The 18,813-nt window shown below is 37.6% G+C and overlaps 1 protein-coding gene across 6 annotated transcripts in view; it reads left to right on the top strand.

Moving 5' to 3' along the window:
* The window catches only part of THSD7B (thrombospondin type 1 domain containing 7B), a 340,543-nt gene that overhangs the window by 134,066 nt on the left and 187,664 nt on the right, over positions 1 to 18,813 (top strand). For all 6 annotated transcript variants that reach the window (XM_065671287.1, XM_065671292.1, XM_065671289.1 and 3 more), the window contains exons 6-8: positions 3,409 to 3,578; positions 15,078 to 15,233; positions 16,893 to 17,090. In XM_065671287.1, the coding sequence (XP_065527359.1) occupies positions 3,409 to 3,578; positions 15,078 to 15,233; positions 16,893 to 17,090 (524 nt within the window). The remainder of the gene's footprint in view (positions 1 to 3,408; positions 3,579 to 15,077; positions 15,234 to 16,892; positions 17,091 to 18,813) is intronic.

Below are 18,813 nucleotides of genomic sequence, written 5' to 3'. Positions count from 1 at the left end.
AGCAGAGAAATTGAGAGCACTGCTTATGATGTAAAAAGCTATTCAGCTGTACCAGCCAAGTTCCCTCCTAGACACCTCAAGCACACACTTCATTGTTCTTAAACTAGCAGTTTGTGTGTGCCCATTTAAGAAGCAGACTGATACAACTCTGTGTGGATTGTGGAGTCGCCATCTGGGTTGTTATTTAGCTAATCCTCTAACCATCAGCAATGGGATCTGTTAATCTTTGAAGTAGCTAGACCTTCTGCAACTCAAACAGTAGTGTCAAAAACTGGAACAAGCCTATTGGGAAGCCAAAGGAAAAGGCTGAGATTTTTTCAGCTGGTAAGAGATCTCTAGATAAATATGGACTGCAATTATACTGAGTTTGTATCAGTCTAACTAGATATTGGTGAAAGTTAATATGGGATGTTAAACCTGTTGACATTTGAAATTATTGTCGCTGATTGGTTTTGGCATAGTGATCGCAAGAGTATGCTGAAGCTGACCAACTTTGGTCCAAATGTGTAATATCCCTTCCTCTTACTGAGTTATTACACTCTTCAGCCTCTGGGGCTGGTGAATGGAGTGGCTGGGTGGCATTGGCCCCTTAGCTTAATGCTGGTACAGTGCATTTCTGGTATAGTCTGCTCTAACAATAGAATGCCCATAGTGGCATTGGTGGCTTTGGTCATCTTTGTTCAACTGGAGAAGTTTCAGTCATGTGGTAAACCCACTGTGGATGTTGCTAATAATTTGCAAGTACTGGCTTGAGGTTGCCAAAGTTACAAAAAGCCCCAAGTATTTGCACATCAGTAACCTCATTTTTTTGCTAATGGCTATTAACAAGCTTCTGATTAAATATAGATAGAGATTATGTAGTCAGTTTGTCTTCATTAAGTAATGATTATTCTCATGGTCTTTAGTGCATTGTGTAGAAGGGCAAACTAATGCCACGTATCCATGCTGCTTAAAAGCCTGCAAGGAATCTGCCACAAAGCTGTCCAAGGTCACTTAATCCATCTGAAAAGATCTTGCATTAGGTCTCCCACTCACAGGGATAGTGCTGCCTTAGATATGTTTCTGCCGCGGTGGGCTTGTTAATGGTCATGAGAATGTGTATCTTCTAAACAACTAATGCTTGGGGATCAGGATTTGTTCGAGAAAACTCTGCACAGCCAAAGGTATGTCCAGCTAGGAGAAAGCAAGATGGGCTGATGGGGCTTAGGCTTTAAGCTGCTCACAGCAGAGCAGGCACTGGCTGGAGCATGCAATAGCTCTTCATTAAAGACTGCTCTGCGGTTTAGCACAGTAGCGCAATATCCAGCTATTCCATGAAAATATCTGAAGGTTTTTTTGTTCGCTTGTTTGTTTGTTTTTTTTTGTTTTGTTTTGGGTTTTTTCAAGATTTAGGGGCTTAATGAAGTTTAATTATCTCTGAGTTAAGATTTAGTTATTTTGCATAATTTTAATCACTGATGGCCTATTTTTCGTAGGCGTTAACTCTCACAATTCGCACTGAATGTGAGAAGCAGGTGCTGACATCTCTAAAGGAACACAGTTCACAGCTGACTACCGAAGCCAGATATTGATAGTTTTAAGAAATACTTCCCTAAACCAGCTATTTCTGTGGCTGTGGAAAGATGGGCGTGTTCTGTATTTAAGCTTCTAGTTTGAAACTGTAGACTTGAAGAGCACAATGTCCTGAAGTGGTGTGGAGGATTCCTCTTCAGGATGAAGAGCACTCTTCATCGCTTTTATGATGAGGAAGGTTGCACTTAACACTGCAGGCCCAAGAAATGCAATTAGGAATTCCCAGAAGGAACTACTAGAAGAAAAAATTCATGGCTGTGCTTTATATGTTGTGGGAGTTCACGTATTTCATGCTTGTCATATGAGGAGTGTATTCTTTATTGTTTTTTTCTGTTAATAATAAACTCCGCAAGGGTATCCAAATTTGCACATGATACTGTATAATATTTAAGAGAGCATGGCAGCTCATCTGAAAAGTACCTGTAAATTAAAAGTAATTGGCAGTATTCACAAACATTTTCCATGGGTAGGTTGCAAAATCTGTAAGTACTCTGTGGCTAGAAATCATTCTTATACCCATATTTACAACATAAGTTAAAAGAACATTGATGTGTGCTCAGGCGAACTAATATGTTTATTTTTGATATAATTTTATGATGCATGTTTTCTTGCCGAGCTGTAGTCAAGAGCAGATACTTGCTATGAAGCATACACAGAATTACGATGTGGAAGGCTTTTTCTGCAGAGGCACCTCATTGTGCTTGAGTTTACAGTGATCAGTTGGCAGGTTAACAAACATACACTGTTTTAACAACTGTGGATCTGCTGTAAGAGGGGACATTTGTCTTTAGGATAAAAGAAGTAAATTATTTTGCATAGCTTACATTACACAAAACCCGAAGATTGTATGGAAAAAAGTAAACCGTGAAATTTAGAGGAGCAAAGGAATAAAAGAGTCAAAGTAAGAACAGATTGGTTATAAAAACAATGTTACCTAAGTTTTGCGTTCAGGAAGCTAAGAACGTCTTCAAGCTCTTTTTTACTTCCCTGATACTGTGACCTGTGAATCAAAATGAATTATGCCTCTTAAAAGCTGTTGTATTAGAAATATGCTATACATTTGCAGACATGTTGCCAAAATAACTTATGCTTTCCACTGACACACTATACTGTTTCTCCTATAGTTTTAATAAGTTCTTCCTGGAATTTAAACTGGGTACATACCAGTGATGATTGTACAACATTCACAGTTCGTTGCCCAAGAACTTTATCCTTTCTTGAAAACCATTAATGCTCTTTAGGTGTGAATGGAATACAGAATGATAGTTTTTTTATCTGGAGCTTGCTGTGGATCACAACTTCTGGAAACTGAAACGAGAACTGAGTTACTTTAGCCAATCCCTTGAAGAAATTGGTAGTACCCTAGGTGTTTATAAAGCTGTCACCTATAGAAAAGCCACCTGGTGCTTTGAGCTCCATTGATGTATGTGGGGTTTTAGTTATTAAGTGCATTTCAGAGTGAGACATTCAGCTCTTGGCAGAGAGGGGTGGTTTAGTGGTTTGAGCTGCATGTTTGAAAGCTAGTTTTTGCACTTAATCAAACCTCTTAATCTTTGTTTCTTCTTTGCACCCTGCTCAAAGTGTTGTCAGGATGATTTAGTGTTTCAGAATGCTTTGGAGATCTGAAAAGTTTTACACAAGCACTTCAGACAAATAGCAAATACTTAACCTTTGTAAATTTAACATTCCAAGTGTTTCAAAACACTCTAGTTTGGACAGGGAAGCACTGATATAAAGATTAAACCAATTGTAGTTTGTCATCTAATAAAATACCACTCCCTCTCCCATAGCTCTTCAAAAACTCTCATTTTACCTGCTCTCTTTTTATTTCCTAAGATTTGCATGGAGGACTTCAGAATGGAAAGCTTGCCAAGTGTCTCTCCTCCTTGACCAGCAGGACCCTCACCACCACAAGCATGTAGGCGTTTGTGGAGGTGGCATACAAACCCGGGAAGTCTACTGCGTCCAAATCACCATGGAACTTGGGATGCACCGACTGAAGGAAGGTACGTACATATAGTCATTCTGGAATGTCTGGCCCAAGTAGATTTGAGTAAGGTAAATAGGGCAAAGAAAAAAAGTAGATAACATGCAGTCATTAGCAGGTTTCAGCTGGCTGATGCTAAGTGTTGTATCCATGCTTACATTGTGAAGTGTTACTGACCATCAGGGGGAGCAGGAGCACGTGTTCCTCAGGGTCCCAAGGAACTGCCAGGAGCTGCAACCTTCTGAGGTGAATTGCTGCCAGTTCTGTAGGTTACTTGTGAGGGAGGGTTTCAAAGAATGAAAAAGCTAAATTTTGCTTCGAGTTGAATTTTCTTCCTCTCTTGTATATCAGGTAGCCCAGCCCCTTGATAGGTGAATACATTCATCTGTGGTTTTAGTCCTGGTTTAGAGTATAAAAAAAGGTGTCACTGCATTCCGGATATGGCTTTAGCCTCTGCTTCAAACTGATACACAATCTTTCTTGTGATCTGAAGGGGAAAGCAAAAATAATATTGTCACAACTTCTGAGCAGACAGATGGTTTTTGGACTCTGGAAGTGAGTTATATTTCTTTTAGAAGAATAATGAGTAGATACAGATGCATGATGAATAATTCATCTTAGGCTGTTTTATTTACTCTATGTGGTGCTCTTGCAGAATATGTTTTTGAGCAGAGATGTAAGATGATAAGAACACAATATCATATCTTAGATTTATTTACTTACAAAGGCAAAAGCAAATGTTTCCTGGACACCCAGTGTGTACTAGCATCCCCCACAGACTCTGAGATTATAGGAAGCCAGAGCCGTTTAATCTCTACTCAATCCATGCATAGTTGCTGCTTCACCTCTCCCGAACATCTGGCAGTACCTTGCTCTCCCAATACAAACCCCGTTGTTGTTCTGCACAAGTGTGTGATGTATATGACTTTAAAAGGAAGAAAAATGCTGTTGATGAGAAGTGTGTAACATTTCTTGACTGTCTTCATCCTTCTAACCACTTCTGTGTTCATGCAGCCACTGTATGGCAAGTGGGTACGCAGCAAACTTCAACTTTGTTCACATTTCTTTATTCTTTTTCAGTATTATGAATTACTCAAGAAAATTAGAGGAGTGCATCGTGAAACCCTTGCAGCAACATAATATGTAACAGAATTGGTGCTCTATATTCAGTGTGTGATCACCTGCAGGTTGTTTCCTTATTTAAAGTTCAGTTCAATCTAAAGATTGCAAACCGTCCCCTCAGTGAAAACACTGGGATAACTCTTCCTTGTTTTTACAGTTATAACCCTTTCTTTTTAAAAAAATAATTTCATAAAAGCAACTGAAAAAAACCAAAATATGCAGAGCAATTGTACAAGGTAAACATTATTACTGCCATTTCAAGACAGTAGTGCAGATTTGCAGTAGTCCTGACAAAGTGAGAACCGTATTTACTACCAATATAGTTGCATGCAAATAGAAGGAGGGCCTTCCCAGTTATCCCTTCCTATTCAGTAATATTCAGTGTGTCTCACTTGCTAGCTCATCTATTTTTGTTCTTTGAATAAATAAGGAATGACATCTTTTCAGGCCTTTTTTCCTGGCAATTTGAACTGATAGAATACTTCTATTCATCACTAATACTATCTATTCATCATCTTATATTTTATTGTACCATTTTTCCAGTGATGGGGGAAGATGAGGAAGCGAATCCTACGTCTAAGCCAATTTAGAGTCTAATTGCTACCATCAAAAGTATAGTAATTTTTCTTTCTTCACCTCTTGAGTGTCCTTAAAGGGATCATTCAGGAATCAAACAAGCGAGTCTAATAGGTTATTACAGTCCATCACAGTTGTTATTCTTTTGATTACTTCCAATGAGAATTTGGACCTAGGCCTAATAACATATGTGAAAGAAGATGTGTCCTGTGGTCTCTCCAGCAGCATTCTTGGATAAAGTATGTTGAATTCTAGTTGGAGACAGGTACCATCTGTGATTTATTTATATATATTGGCCAAAGCTCTTTTATCCCCCAAGGATATCTTTCCCATTTTTCATTTGCTTAGTCTTCCCATCTACTTTCTCTTTTATTAAAATGTGTATATTTAGAAAGGGAGACCCTGTTTTCTTGTGTCCCTATATATAGAAGGTTAAGTCTGCTGAAAACTTTCTATATTTTGATTATAAAATTCCAACTTGAAGATATTGGAAATGGAAAACTTTTATTCAGGTATTACTTTCAGAAATGCATTGATAAGATTTTATATCTTTCTCTCCCAAGAGGTGACCTAAGAAATGCCTGTCTTGATCCAAGTGAAGTTATATATTGTTTTAGGCCTTGAAGAGGGAGTCTGTATTTTTAACATGGGTGATGAGTATCTGGGGGCAGAAAGTCTTCCAACGTTAGAAGTCCTTTGTAATATTCTTGCATTCTGGGACACTTAAATCTAAACAAAGCTGGCAGGGACACTTGGAAAATGTGTAAAGTGTTTTGTCATTCAGGTACCTGTAGGTAAGCCAATGTATAGGCACTTAAAAGACTGCTATTTTTAATGTTGGCTGTTCAGTTGAAGGAATCTACATCTCTGCTCAGTTGTGAGGCTTTTGTTAATTTAGACTGAACTTTATCATAATTGGCTTTAGGCAGATGCTTGTGTTTTTAAAAAATCTAATTGAATTTTAACATATTAAAATTTATAATGCTTAATTTTCACACAAAGATGGTCATCTAATACTTAAAGTTTATGATTATTCTTTTGATATCCAGAGCTGGAAGCAGCAAAGCTACATGTTTGGAATGATGCTGCATTTAAGGAGGAGACAAATTTTGCACAAAAAGTAGCATAGAAAATGCAAGTGAGCTACCTATGTACAGCTCCAGTCTGCTCTTTCTGCCATTCATCTCTCCATACTCCTTGATCATTGGGCCTGAACGTTCTGTGTCTGGAGCAAACTGTAGGCATAGTGGTGGATACCCTTTTTCATACCTCTATTTTAATGTAAATCTCTTCAGTGTTACAGAAGGTCTTTTCAATAAAGCAGAAGTGCAGATCCTCAACTTATTTTCAAAGCCAGGCACTGCTAAGTGGACACATGTTTTATTCTCTTTTCTGAACTGATGTAACATTTTTGTGACTGTTGATTTTTTAAAATGTTATCTGGAATGTGTTCTCCCACGATACATTTTCCCACAATAAATGTTAATTAATCTGGGCGAGCATCACTTACTAACAATCCCCAGTGTACCAACAAAAAAGACATTTGGTAAAAGTATGGAAGGATATTATGCAATGATCACTTTATGAAATTTCTCTCCTTGTTTGGCAATACAACTCTCCTCTCAATCACATAAAGTCCAATAATATGGGAATTAAAATTCCTCTTAGAGCCTGGGAATGGTGTCTGTATTTATATTCAAACAATTAATGAACATATGAGGTTCCTACATTTACTCTTCTGCCTCAGGATTTTTTTACTTCCTTTCTTGAAGGCCAGGGAGTATCCTTTCGCTTTCTAATTAAATTTTGTTTTTTGGATTTACCCATGGACTATAACCCTTAATTAGTTGTGTGGGGGTGGCATCCTTTATAAAATCCTCCAGAAGCATCTCCTCTCTTCTCTGAACTAGTTACCTGCTGTCCCTAGTGACTGGGATTGCATGTCTCTCCGTATTTTCTGTGGTTTTCTAAGTAGGAATCTGCCTGTCCTGTCATTCTTTCATAAAATTTGTGCCTTGTATATCTTGACATTTTTTCTTTTTTACTTATTTGAATGAGATCCAATTTTCCTCTCACTTTCAGAGTCTTCTTATAATGTTTTTGGGAGCCTGTCTGCTTAAGTTTTAATTATAGGACTGAAATTACCTTTATGAAATGTTTTTCTTCCTTGAATCCCCTTTATTGTTTACCCAGCATAGTAAAATCGGCTAATAAAATGTATCTGTTACTACCATCTCACGAGCAAATCATTGCAGTTTCCTATCTTCTTAATACTTGTTATTTTCCATCTGAAAATCCACATTCAATTCTCATACCTGTACAGGGTTCTAAAGTTTTTTTTTACACTTTTTTTGGCTTAATAAGTGTCTCCATCATATTTGTCTCCATATATTTATTTTTATTTGATCTTGAATTTCAGTAGAAGGTATGTGAGGTAGTTGTGCATTGATTATTCTCAGATACCTCTTAGTGTTACCCTGCAAAACTACTTCTTACAGAAGTCTTTATTACTTTTATAGCCCTCTTTCCTTTGAGAGATACTCAGCCCTCACCTGTTAGTGGACGTATTTTCTTGACTTATTCCACTGCAGTTCAACCATTTTTGATTTATTTTTAGCATGCAATTCCACCTGGTTCATCTTGCATCGTATTTTTTTTTTATATATAAACTTCTGTGTTACCAGCTGTAGCAGCAAGAACTCCTTTAGTCTGTTTACAATTCAAGATTTAGTAAATACTCAAGTGCCTTTTCAGGTCTAATGGTTGCTTTCTGATCCATCCCTGTATGTATTCCCCTATGTATTTTTGTCTTACAAGCCACTTTACTGACAGAATCCCCAAATGGTCTGAAAGTGTTGCCTGCACTTTCATCTAAGCCCTACTTATACAAGTCTCAAAATGATAATTTAATGGCCTTTATCCTTTCTTGTTTTCCACAAAATATTGAGCTTTCTCTCTACTTCAGTTAGGCAAAAATGTTTAATCCTTTCTTATCTGATGGGTGAACTTTTTAGACTATTCTTAATTCCCATATGGGAGATGTTTTGGCAGCGTATTTTATTTTCCAGAAATCAGTGTCTCTTTGGAGTTACACAAAGATGAATTTGAGGTCTCCTTCGTTTACATGTTGTATTATTCTGTGTTTTTTCCATTCTTTTCTTTCTGCGCTTTTGTCTTTTCTAGCTCTAAAATATGCGGGTTTGCCTCTTTGCTCTCTTTGCTCTCTATGCTCTATTTCCTAATGAGGGTGCCACATTTTTTTTTTCCTGCAAGTTCTTTGTTCTGCTGTGAATCATGATCTTCCAGTGTTTGCCTTTTGGGGGATTACTGTTTCAAATTGGTACATAAGGCATCTGTTCAATAAACTCTTCGTTGGTATTTTTCTTTTCCTATTTGAAAGCGCCATCACCCTTCTGGGTGCTATCTGTCTTGCCTGACTCTTTAGAAACAGTAAGTTGCTTGTGCAGGTTGTTATCATTTATGGCTGTTACCATCCCACATATTTATTGGGAAAAGATGTGTTGATTAGAGATAAGCTGCACATAGGAGTTGGCATGGGATATGCGCGGTTGGAGTGAATATGAACCCTGTGTGAAGTATGAACACCAGATTAAATGTGCGCTGGTTTTTTGTTTGGGTGTGGTTTTGGGTTTTTTGGGGTTTTGTTTTGTTTTGAAATTTACGCTGGTGAAGCTGCAGGAATGACAAGATAGATTTACTCACTGGAAATGAGAATTTAGGAACTTCGATGTTTAAATCCTATTGCCCTTGTCTGGTATATAAAATTGAAAAGGAATAGGTTAGAATATATTAGTAATGAGAAAACTTGACAAGGACCATAGGGGAGAGAGAACTGATGGTCAGCAGTGGTGTGAAAGAACCGTCTGTTCAGCCGGCTTGTGGTGCAGCAGTAGAAGCATCCAGCCGAGGGCTTAGTTGTCCTGAATCACACAAACCACATTCTCAGGTGGAAGACTCCCCTCTAAGGATCTCTCTCATCCCAGACTAGTTATTTATCTTTGGGATGACTGAGCTGCTTTGAGAAGATGAGAAATACACCTCTGAAGTGTAAAATATATTCAGGCAAGTCTGCATCAGATTTATATTGCTGGGATGCAGAGTTATTGATCTGTAAGCTCACCAAATGCTGAGCAGAATTTACGAGATAAAACTCATATAATGGAAAAATAAATATGTAACAGCTGGCTTCTTCAGGGGAAACCCTTTAGAAGCAAGAGAGGAAATGATTTTATTCAGTTCATTGCAGTGCTTGAGAGTAGTGGTTAAATGTGTATTTCAAAAATTGTAGTTTGAATCCATTAGGAGAAAAACCCAAACATTTTCCCTAATGTCTTTTAGAGGTGTAGTATTTTCAGTTCTTTCATGTCTAGAAACTAATTAAAGTAAAATGAAGAGAATAATGTATAAAAGACATTGACAGTGAAAGAAGTGTTCCTTCTAAAAGGTGCCTTATAAATAATATGCCTTTTTTTGTCAACAAGCTATTTGATATGACCATGAAATATTTATCCCTTTATGAATACTCTGATTTATATAACTGGCTTTGGTATGCAGCAAATAATATGCTGCCCAGTCAGTTCACATGAGATAATAGGTTTTGTCTTAGGGTTTTATCTTTGAAACCTAAGATTTTAATTTCATTTGTATTTTTGTCATGATTTCCTGCCACCTGGACTGGATTAATTTTATTTAGAACGGTAGTGGTTTGCTCTAAGTAATTTTGTCCTGCTGTTATTACTGGGACATGGAGCTACGTTGTGTTCAAACACTAATGTTGTGTCATATGAAAAAATAAAGGGATTGGTATGTGCGAGGCTAAACCACAGACTGGGACAGTGGGGAGAGTTAATGAAGCCAATAGTGGCTGTGCTTGTCCTGGAACAGGAAACATTTGAGATAAATCAGTCTCGTGAATTTGGGTCAACTCTTCGTGGAACAGTCCTGCTGCTTTCAGGATCTGAGCTGGCATGGCTATGCCATGAGTGGACTAGCTTAGTGTGTCACTATCTCAGCTTTGGGCCACCTTTACCATGTCCCAGTACCATGGACACATTCATAGTGGTGCTTTTCTTGTTGTACCAGGACTGCTGCAGTGATGTGGCCTTCACAGAACAGATTTCTGCTCGTTGGTACTCCTTCCTGTTGAATGAATGTTAAACTTAGTGATGGGCAAAGTTCACACTCTTATGAGGCTTTCATGAAGTAGATCACCACTTTTAGGTTTTCTTCCCTTTGTTCCCTGTGGCTTCTGTCACCCCACCTGGTCTGTCCCAGTGGTTTCCGGCATCTGATGGCATTTTCCGAATAATAGCTATCAAGGCTCAAACATCCTGGAGAATTCCTTTTTCTTTCCTGTTGTTTCCTTCACTGGCACCCCAGCATCCCAATTGCCTCTACTGTTTTTCCTGGACACTCTTGATGACTTTTCTCCTCTGCTTTGCTCAGCCATGTGACCGCTGGTGGGAAGCCCCATCTTCATTCTGAATTTTCCCAGATCTGCGGTTTCTGTTTATAATCTCTACAAATTCTGCTGTAGCAAAACAACACAGTATTCCAGTTGGTATCAGGATCCCATTGTGCAGCAGAGGGTATGGACACATTGACACTTTTAATACTATGGAGTGCTAATAGTCTGTGTCACTTTAATAAAACTGCGAGGATCTTTATTGTTCTGAAATACATTAAACTGTTGTTGCTCTTGGCAATCTGCTATTAACCCTCTTTCATGCTGTGATTAGCCTTCTATTCATACTTTGTTTCTTGTCTATTAAATAGATTTTAATTGAAAATAGGACTTTAACTTTGTGCCTTGTGGCTTCAAAAAGAATTGATTCTTCTTAAAGGCATGAAGGAACTCTTTCCATCAGGCATGGGGTGCATTAGGCTTTTTTTTGGAGGGGTGCACTAGGCTAGGGTTGGCACTATTTCCAGGCTAGTTAAATTACCTTCACTACTTCTCCTTTGTCTAATGTTTTTTCTTTTTTGCTATAAAAACAAGGCTTTCATGTTAGAGAAGTTACTTACAAGTGTTTTGCTGGGTTAATCCCTATTACGTTTTACATGTGTAGGTTTTTTAATGACATGACTCATTCCTTTGTGATTTTCTCAAGTAATTTCCCCTTGTGTTGATCCAAGTGTCTTTGGTTCATGAGTCCTGGCAAAGGCAGTAGGAACTTTCACAAAGATATGCCATCTCTTTCTTGTATCCTGTCAATCATTAATTTGGCTTAGTCCTGCCAAAGATCAGGTAAGCATCTGGATTTATTGCCTTGAGAATTGAATATTAGCTAAGATGTGGCTGCACCGGTATATAAGAGACAGTCCTGGTATTCTTTGAGTGTATCCCAGATAAGTTAGTGGTATTTAGAAATGCCTCATTTAGGTGTTAATGTCAAAAATACTTGTTTTTTCATTGGAAGAGGGAACTAAAGTTAAGGTCTGGGAAAAAAAAAAAAAGGTGTTATTTACCTCCCAAGGAATTGAAAAACGAAACTTGAACGGAATCACTGCAACCAGAATTTCATCCTATGCATTTCTCCCTGTGTCTGGTCATCATTGCTTTTTAACACAGTGTTGGTATGTATGCCTGCAAGTATATGTGCATATGAGCATATTCACAGATAATTTATTTATTGTATTAAAATTACATTATGGAAATAATCCTATCAGAGCTGATTTTGTCTTCCACTCTTCCTCCAAATCACTGCCCGAGTAAAAATATATAGGGAAACAAGATACTTTAGAACCCAATTTATTATATCCTGCTGGTAGCAATAACCTGAAAATAACAGCAAATAGTAAAATTCAAACTCGAGGCAGACACTGGTGCTGGGAGCAGCTGTAGTCGCATTTATAAAGGATAGATTCAATATAACAGCTATAGAAATGTGCAATGTTTCAGAGGCTCCCAGATTAGTGCTTGATTGCTTTTTCAAGTTTGTTCTATAGATTGGGAAGAACACAGGATTTTAAAAGGTATGAACAAGCGTAATAAATAAGCTGCTGCTTCAATCAGAAATATTGCCTCCCTCTCCCACCCTTTACTTCCCTGGCTTCTGCCTTTCCCCTTCACCCTAAAAGTGGCCAATGTTTTTCAAAGGGAAATAATTATGCAAAAGGCAGTGTATGAAAATTCTGGTATTTAAAAGGTTCACAGGAAAAAATCCCACCTAATAGTAAAAAAAAAAGTAAGAAAAAAAAATTTATTACAATATGAAAGAACAGCACTAGAAAATCACATCAAGCTATTAAATAAAACAGATGGAAATCAGGGTTATCAATTGAATGGCTGAAGAAGAGATGAAATTCCTTTATTGAGGACCCCACCGGTCCATCCAGTCACTCTGGCTATCATACCAGAGTGACTCTTCATACTTCCTGGTTTTGGAAAAGGATGTTATTGTATATGCGTTTATTAATGCAGCTTGTTTCTTTTTGTACTTATCTTATTCCTGAAGACTTTCACTGGAAGATTGTGGTTAATGTAGAGTGAGTATAAGCTGGCACCCTTAGTGACATGGTTCAGTGGTGGTCTTGGCAGTCCTGGGGCAATAGTTGGACTTGATGATCTTAAAGGTCTTTTCCAACCTAGTTGATGTCTATGAATCTATAATTATGTTAGAATAGTCTGTATTTTCTGATTTACGTATTACAAAGTACGTAGAATTGGTTAAAGAAGTGAGTAAACAAGCAGCTTTATAGCGGTGACAAGTAGCATGTTGGTCCTGGGAAAAGAGCTCCCAGAGCAGGAATTGAATAGACATCAGCCTGAGGGAAGAAGAGGAGCGGGAAGGTGGTTGATAGGGATTTCCTCCAGAATAGGAAGGAGTCTTTCATGAGTCGGGGATGGCTGGTAGGCTCAGCCTACAAATAAAAATCTGCCCCTTTTCCCTTTTGTAATGATTTTTCCTTGTTTTTCTTTTATCCAAAATCAATTTTAAATACCCTTGGCACAACTGGTTGTGGCTGGTTATTTTTTGAGGAGAACCAGCCTGCTTTATCTAGTGGCTTCCACTTTTAAATAGCTAAATTATAATATAGAAACAATATAAAAATCACTGAGGAGGGAACAGCTATTGCTAGCAATGACACCCTGAGTTAAAGCAGAGTAGGACTGGACTTTATTCCTTGGGTTGACCATCTGCCCTCTATTTCCTTTATTTTTTTCAAGTTATCTTTATAAAAATGGGACAGTTTTGCGAAACTTGATGCTGAAAGGTAGGTTAAGTCATGCATGAGACCTCTGGGTAAAATAAATACTCTTATCCTTAAAACTCTAATCTCATTCTGTCACTTCACTTGCAAGGTCTCTAGAAAAGGTCTGTTTACGTTAGCATTCAGGTGAATTTATGTCGCCTCATTGTAATGTCTAAATGAACATGTCAAAGACCTTACAGTGTCACAGAAAACATTCAGAAAGCAGTCTTTTTTACTAACATATTATCTTTCAGCTTAGAATTAAATCACTTATGTTGTTTAAGCCTGTTGTTCTGATGAGCTGGAATCATAAGCACTGATATTGGTCTGAGATCTCAGCTTCAGCATGTGCAGATCAAAATTTATTGGGATTTTGAGCACTGAAGTTTGTTTTTGTTTTTTTTTTTAAACTTGTGTTTTTCGTCAAACTGTCCATTTTAAAGAAAATGGTAAAATATCAGAAAAATTAAAGATTCTGGTTTATTATTTTCATAAATTCTTTTCAAGTCAATTCCATGCATGGAAGCAAAGAAAAATAGACATTAAACATAAAAATGAGGATAAAGCAAAATCAGTAGCTATAAAAATTAATGAAGTCTCTGTAATACCATGGCAGAGTAAACTCAAACAGGCCTTTGCCTTTTGAAAGACTGCTTTGATATTGCTTTATCTAAAGAGACAGCCAAATTCAGCCCATAATGTAATTAAAATGCAATATTATATAATGACATAGAAGATAGATTTAAGAGTCTTTCCCCTTCTTTTCATTCTTCCCACTGCACCTCATAAAAAGGCTGGAGAAGTTAATTGAAACTTAAAGTTAGTTGAAATCTCTTATGATAAAGGAAAATACAAAGGGAATTGGCTTTCCAAAGTTATTGTCAGTATCAACTAAACTGGTATTTGGCAGAGTTTGGGGTTAGTTCATCTCTTGAAGAGGTTTGGAGAGCCATGCATGCCTTGGGTGTAGGCAGCTCAAGCACATGTTAAGATGCTTTATGTATATGTCTGTAGAAGAAAGCTCTGCTCGAGTTTCTTCAATTTATTTCAATTTTATTTTCATTTCAATTTTATTGAAAGTAGATGGAGAAAATTCAAAGGTTTAGACCATGCATCTGTAATGCAGAGGTGGCAGTGCCCCTTGTGGGGATGAACATGGGTAGATTCCCCCGTGCTCAGGTTTGTATTACCTGCCTCTGCCTGGCTCCCAGTTGCAGTGTGAGCTTTTTTGGATTTCCTTCTCATAGGTCTTTCTCTTTAGTATGATATAAAGAGATCTCCTTGGCTGTAGGTGCGGGGGATTAGATTCTAATTTATTGCTGCAGCATTGTTGAAAATCAGCAATGAATTTAGTTTTAAAGCACTGTTTACTGTTAAGCTTAGTTTTAGTTGGCCTGCTGAATATGGATGATTTAGATAAAACTTTAAGTGCTCTGCTGAACACAGGATTAACTTTTTGCTCTAGGAGGTAAGACCCTAAGAAAGCACTGGAGTTTGGTGTATTCAGGAAAACTAAGGCCTGCAGTAAAGTCTGGAGCTCCATGTGTTGGTCAGGGCAAAGTTACAGCCCTGCTTTTCTTTTTTCCTTTCTTTTTTCTCTTAGTTACTAGGCCAGTTGATGGGAAGCTATGTCTAGGACCTGCTCCCTCTGCCTCGCAGCTGTGTAACCTGCCGTGCCCATCTGAATGTGTGGTATCTGTTTGGTCGGCGTGGGGCCCCTGCCTTCACGAGAACTGCCAGGACCACCACAGAGGAAGAGGTAATGGCTACTCTTAACATACTGCTTTTGCAGTGTTTGGGGATCTAAAGCAGGTAATAGAATATTATGCTAAGATTGCAGAAGCAGTTGTGTCAAATTTTACATTGGAAGCTAAATGTATTTTTTTTTTTAAGTTAATCTAATCATAGGATGAAGCTCTTTGATGTGCGTTCAGGAATGGAATATGACCTTTAAAAGCTTTTTGCAGTTATTCTTGGGAGGAGAAAAAAAAAAAGAAAAGAAAAGAATAAGATTTTCAGCCTGATCTGAAGATCCTTTTGTCCTGCACTGAAATTGTAGAAAAAGAGGATTTCCTGGGATAGCAGGTGCAGACCTCCGCAGTGCCAGGCTGTCCCTCTCTGATCCCCCTCGGAAGTCCAGCTGCATGCCTGGGTTCAAGGGCAATGCTTGGGTGGTGTTCATCCCACAGCCTGGAGTTAAGGTGACACAAGAGAGAGTTCTCATTGGTCTGGGTTTGTTTTAAATTCCTGGAAGAAGAGTATGCAAATATAATTTAACTCCCTTGGATCCTAATTGACTAGCTTAAATGTTTGTTGCTGCAACACTTTGAAATTCATTGCAAAGCCTTTCCTAAGGGTCTGAGTTGAAAAGGTGACTGCTGGAGTTCATGTCAGGGAATGAATACTATTGTTTGGAAATTACACTTATCTGAAAATAGCGTTTTTGAAGTGATTTGAGCTGGTCAGAATTTTTCAAATTAAAAATGAAATAGTAAAATAATAATGGTTTAATATAAAGGTTGCATTTTTAAATTGTTTTGAATGATTTCATTTTGCTGATTTGCAAATGGTGGAAGTTTAGTCTGTTGTATTCTCCGGAATGTTTTATTTTTTGTTTTCATTTCTGTTTCAAGGCCAAGGCATTTCCATGTGGCCTCCGCCAGTGCTGTGTATTTGCCCCTTGTCTGAGACTGTTGTAAGAAAGACCAACGTGTTTTTTTAAATGTCTTTCTTAGGGTTCTGTCATTTACATAACAAAACATGCTGAAAGATACTGGCACATTAGTACTGCATTTTATATAGCAACATGACTTTTGGTTTTATTCAGAAGGAGGTAGTTTATGTAATCAATTCTTTCATTATTTCTGTAACCTTTTCCTTCCACTTTACATTTGAATCTTCCAATTTAATAAGATGTCATTTGAAAGAGGTCTGATATGCATTATGTATCAAAAATCCTTACACCTTCATAAAGCAGAATACTAATTTCTTAGTAAACTGCTCTGCTCCATCTCAAACCAAGTCTTTTCATTAGTGGATTCCCAGGCAGAATATAGATGTCCTTTGTGTCTTCAATTCCTGTAACTGTTTCTCTCTCCTTAACTTAATGTTATTATTAGATTAATATAAGCATCAGTGGCAAATTCCTATATTTGGACAAGTATATTTCTATATAATGTTGATGAAAGGGAAAAAGAAATATGAAAAATGTGGGTTGTTGGAATCCTTTACACACTCTTAAATTCTGCATACATATACAGCCAAGTGTTGTCCTAATCAGTTCAGTTTTTAAGTGTTGTACCCTGGTTTTTCTTTATATTCCCCAGTTCCAGATGACCTAAATAGTCCTCTTGTAACTAGATTATTGGTATAAATAATTTTTTTGCTTCTCGAGTTAGTTTGGTTTCTATTTTTCCAGGCTTTAGAATGAGACAAAGGCAAGTGATCGTGGATCCAGTAGACACCCTGGCAGATTGTCCGCATTTAATTGAATCTATTCCTTGTGAAGACCCAGTGTGCTACGAGTGGGTTGTTTCAGAAGGAATATGTGTGACTGACCATGGAAAATGTGGACCTGGAAAACGCATCCTGAAAGCTGTATGCAAGAACAAGAAAGGTATGCAATGGTATTGTCTTAACAGCCCCATGTGTTTTGTGCCCCCTTCTAAAATGGCATTCTCCTGCAGAGCAATTGTGATTATTTACAATAGCTCCTTACTGATTATTTATGAAACTTTCAGGTTTTGATGCCCCTAGCATTTCTTCTATGCTCAGTTTTTAGCATGTGGTCTGCATATTTATATCTTAGAATAACCCTTTTACAATTATGAGAAGGGATGCTCAATTGTGCTGCCAAAATTTTTACAAGAATTAGATGTAAATGAAATGATAGTACTAAATAATAGTTTACTTGGCAGCAGTTTGAGACCTACAGTGTGTTTGGTTTACAGATTGTTAATGAATAAGTACATTTTTATATGATGTTTACAAACAACCAGCAAGAGCTTATTTCTTGTGCATGGTTTGAACCTCAGCCAAAAGTTTCATTTCTTGATAAGGTCAGTGTTGTCAGATCTTTAGATTCAATTACATGGAGCACAATTTTGCAGTCCTTAGTCATGGTGAGACAGCTATCATCTCAAAAGTGGCAAAATTGTGGAACTGTAGAGCCTGATATTATGTCAGAAATGGAGAATTTTTCTTTTATATGGTGCTGAGACCACTCACAGGTAACAATTTCAAGTTGATAACAAAAGGGGTTAATTGGCAACTGGCTAAAAAAGGGTGACACTTCTGAGGCATTAGAATCTGACAGAATGAAATGATTGCTTCGTCTGAAGATCACAGTTTCTCTTGAAATACTTTTAAGTATATGTGGTTTTCTTGTAAGTTTGTGAAAATGGGAAAGAAAGAAAAAAAATAAATCTGCAACTGTTATAAAATGACATAGCCAGAATATAATGAAAGGCAAAGAGCTGTCTCTGAATGTTGTCTGAGTGGTTTCTTCTGGTGTGTAACCATACCTATAGGTCCATTCCTGCACCAGTGTTTGCAGATGCAGTCTTGTATTGCTAAGGAGCACCACGTACTTCACACTGTTCCAACTGTGCCAACATCCAATTTTATGCAGCAACTTGAGACTCGGAAGGAAAGCACAAAACATGGCAGATGCTCATTGATCTCTGATCAAACTGTTCTCTGTGTCTGTGATCCTTAAGAAGCCATACCTCTGAAGCATCTCCACTCAGTTGTTCAACAAGGGATTGGAAGTCTCATAGTACCCTTTTCATTCCAATTACCTGTGGATGTTTTAGTTAAAAAAACAATAAAGTTGTGACATTCTTCCAACCCCACCACCCCAAGGTAAACATTTTCGCTGGATGTGTTCATTGGCCAGTTCTAGCTGAGGTTTTACAAGGAACTATCATCTAGATCACTAGGCAGATTAGAAGCACTGGCTGGAACTACTTTTAAGCTTTCCTGCATTTTTGATCCACTAGGATAAAAAAAAGTTGGGGGGAAAAAAATTGTTTCTTCTTCTGTCAATCCAGTAACACTAGTTACTTTGTTTGTAACCTTTGTTCCTTCTCTAATGTTCTCTTAAACAGATTCTAATTGCAATAAGTGGTCTGTTTTGTTAGATATAAAAGCTGGAGTAAGCTGCAGAGTTGCATAAAGTGTTTTACCTGGAATAGTTGGTTACTTGGTAGTGGGAAGCCAGTTGGGAGTTGTGTGAAACTGAGAGGCATATCAATTATAGGTAAATAGCAAAAGGCCTATGCTAACGCTTAGCATTATACAGAAGTTAAAAATTCTGTGGAAGTAACTGCCCTGCTGAA

This window comes from Lathamus discolor, chromosome 3 (assembly GCF_037157495.1).
Source record: "Lathamus discolor isolate bLatDis1 chromosome 3, bLatDis1.hap1, whole genome shotgun sequence".
Lineage (NCBI taxonomy): Eukaryota > Metazoa > Chordata > Aves > Psittaciformes > Psittacidae > Lathamus > Lathamus discolor.
The sequence above is the reverse complement of the archived record's forward strand: the minus strand, read 5'-3'. Positions and strand labels throughout refer to the sequence as shown.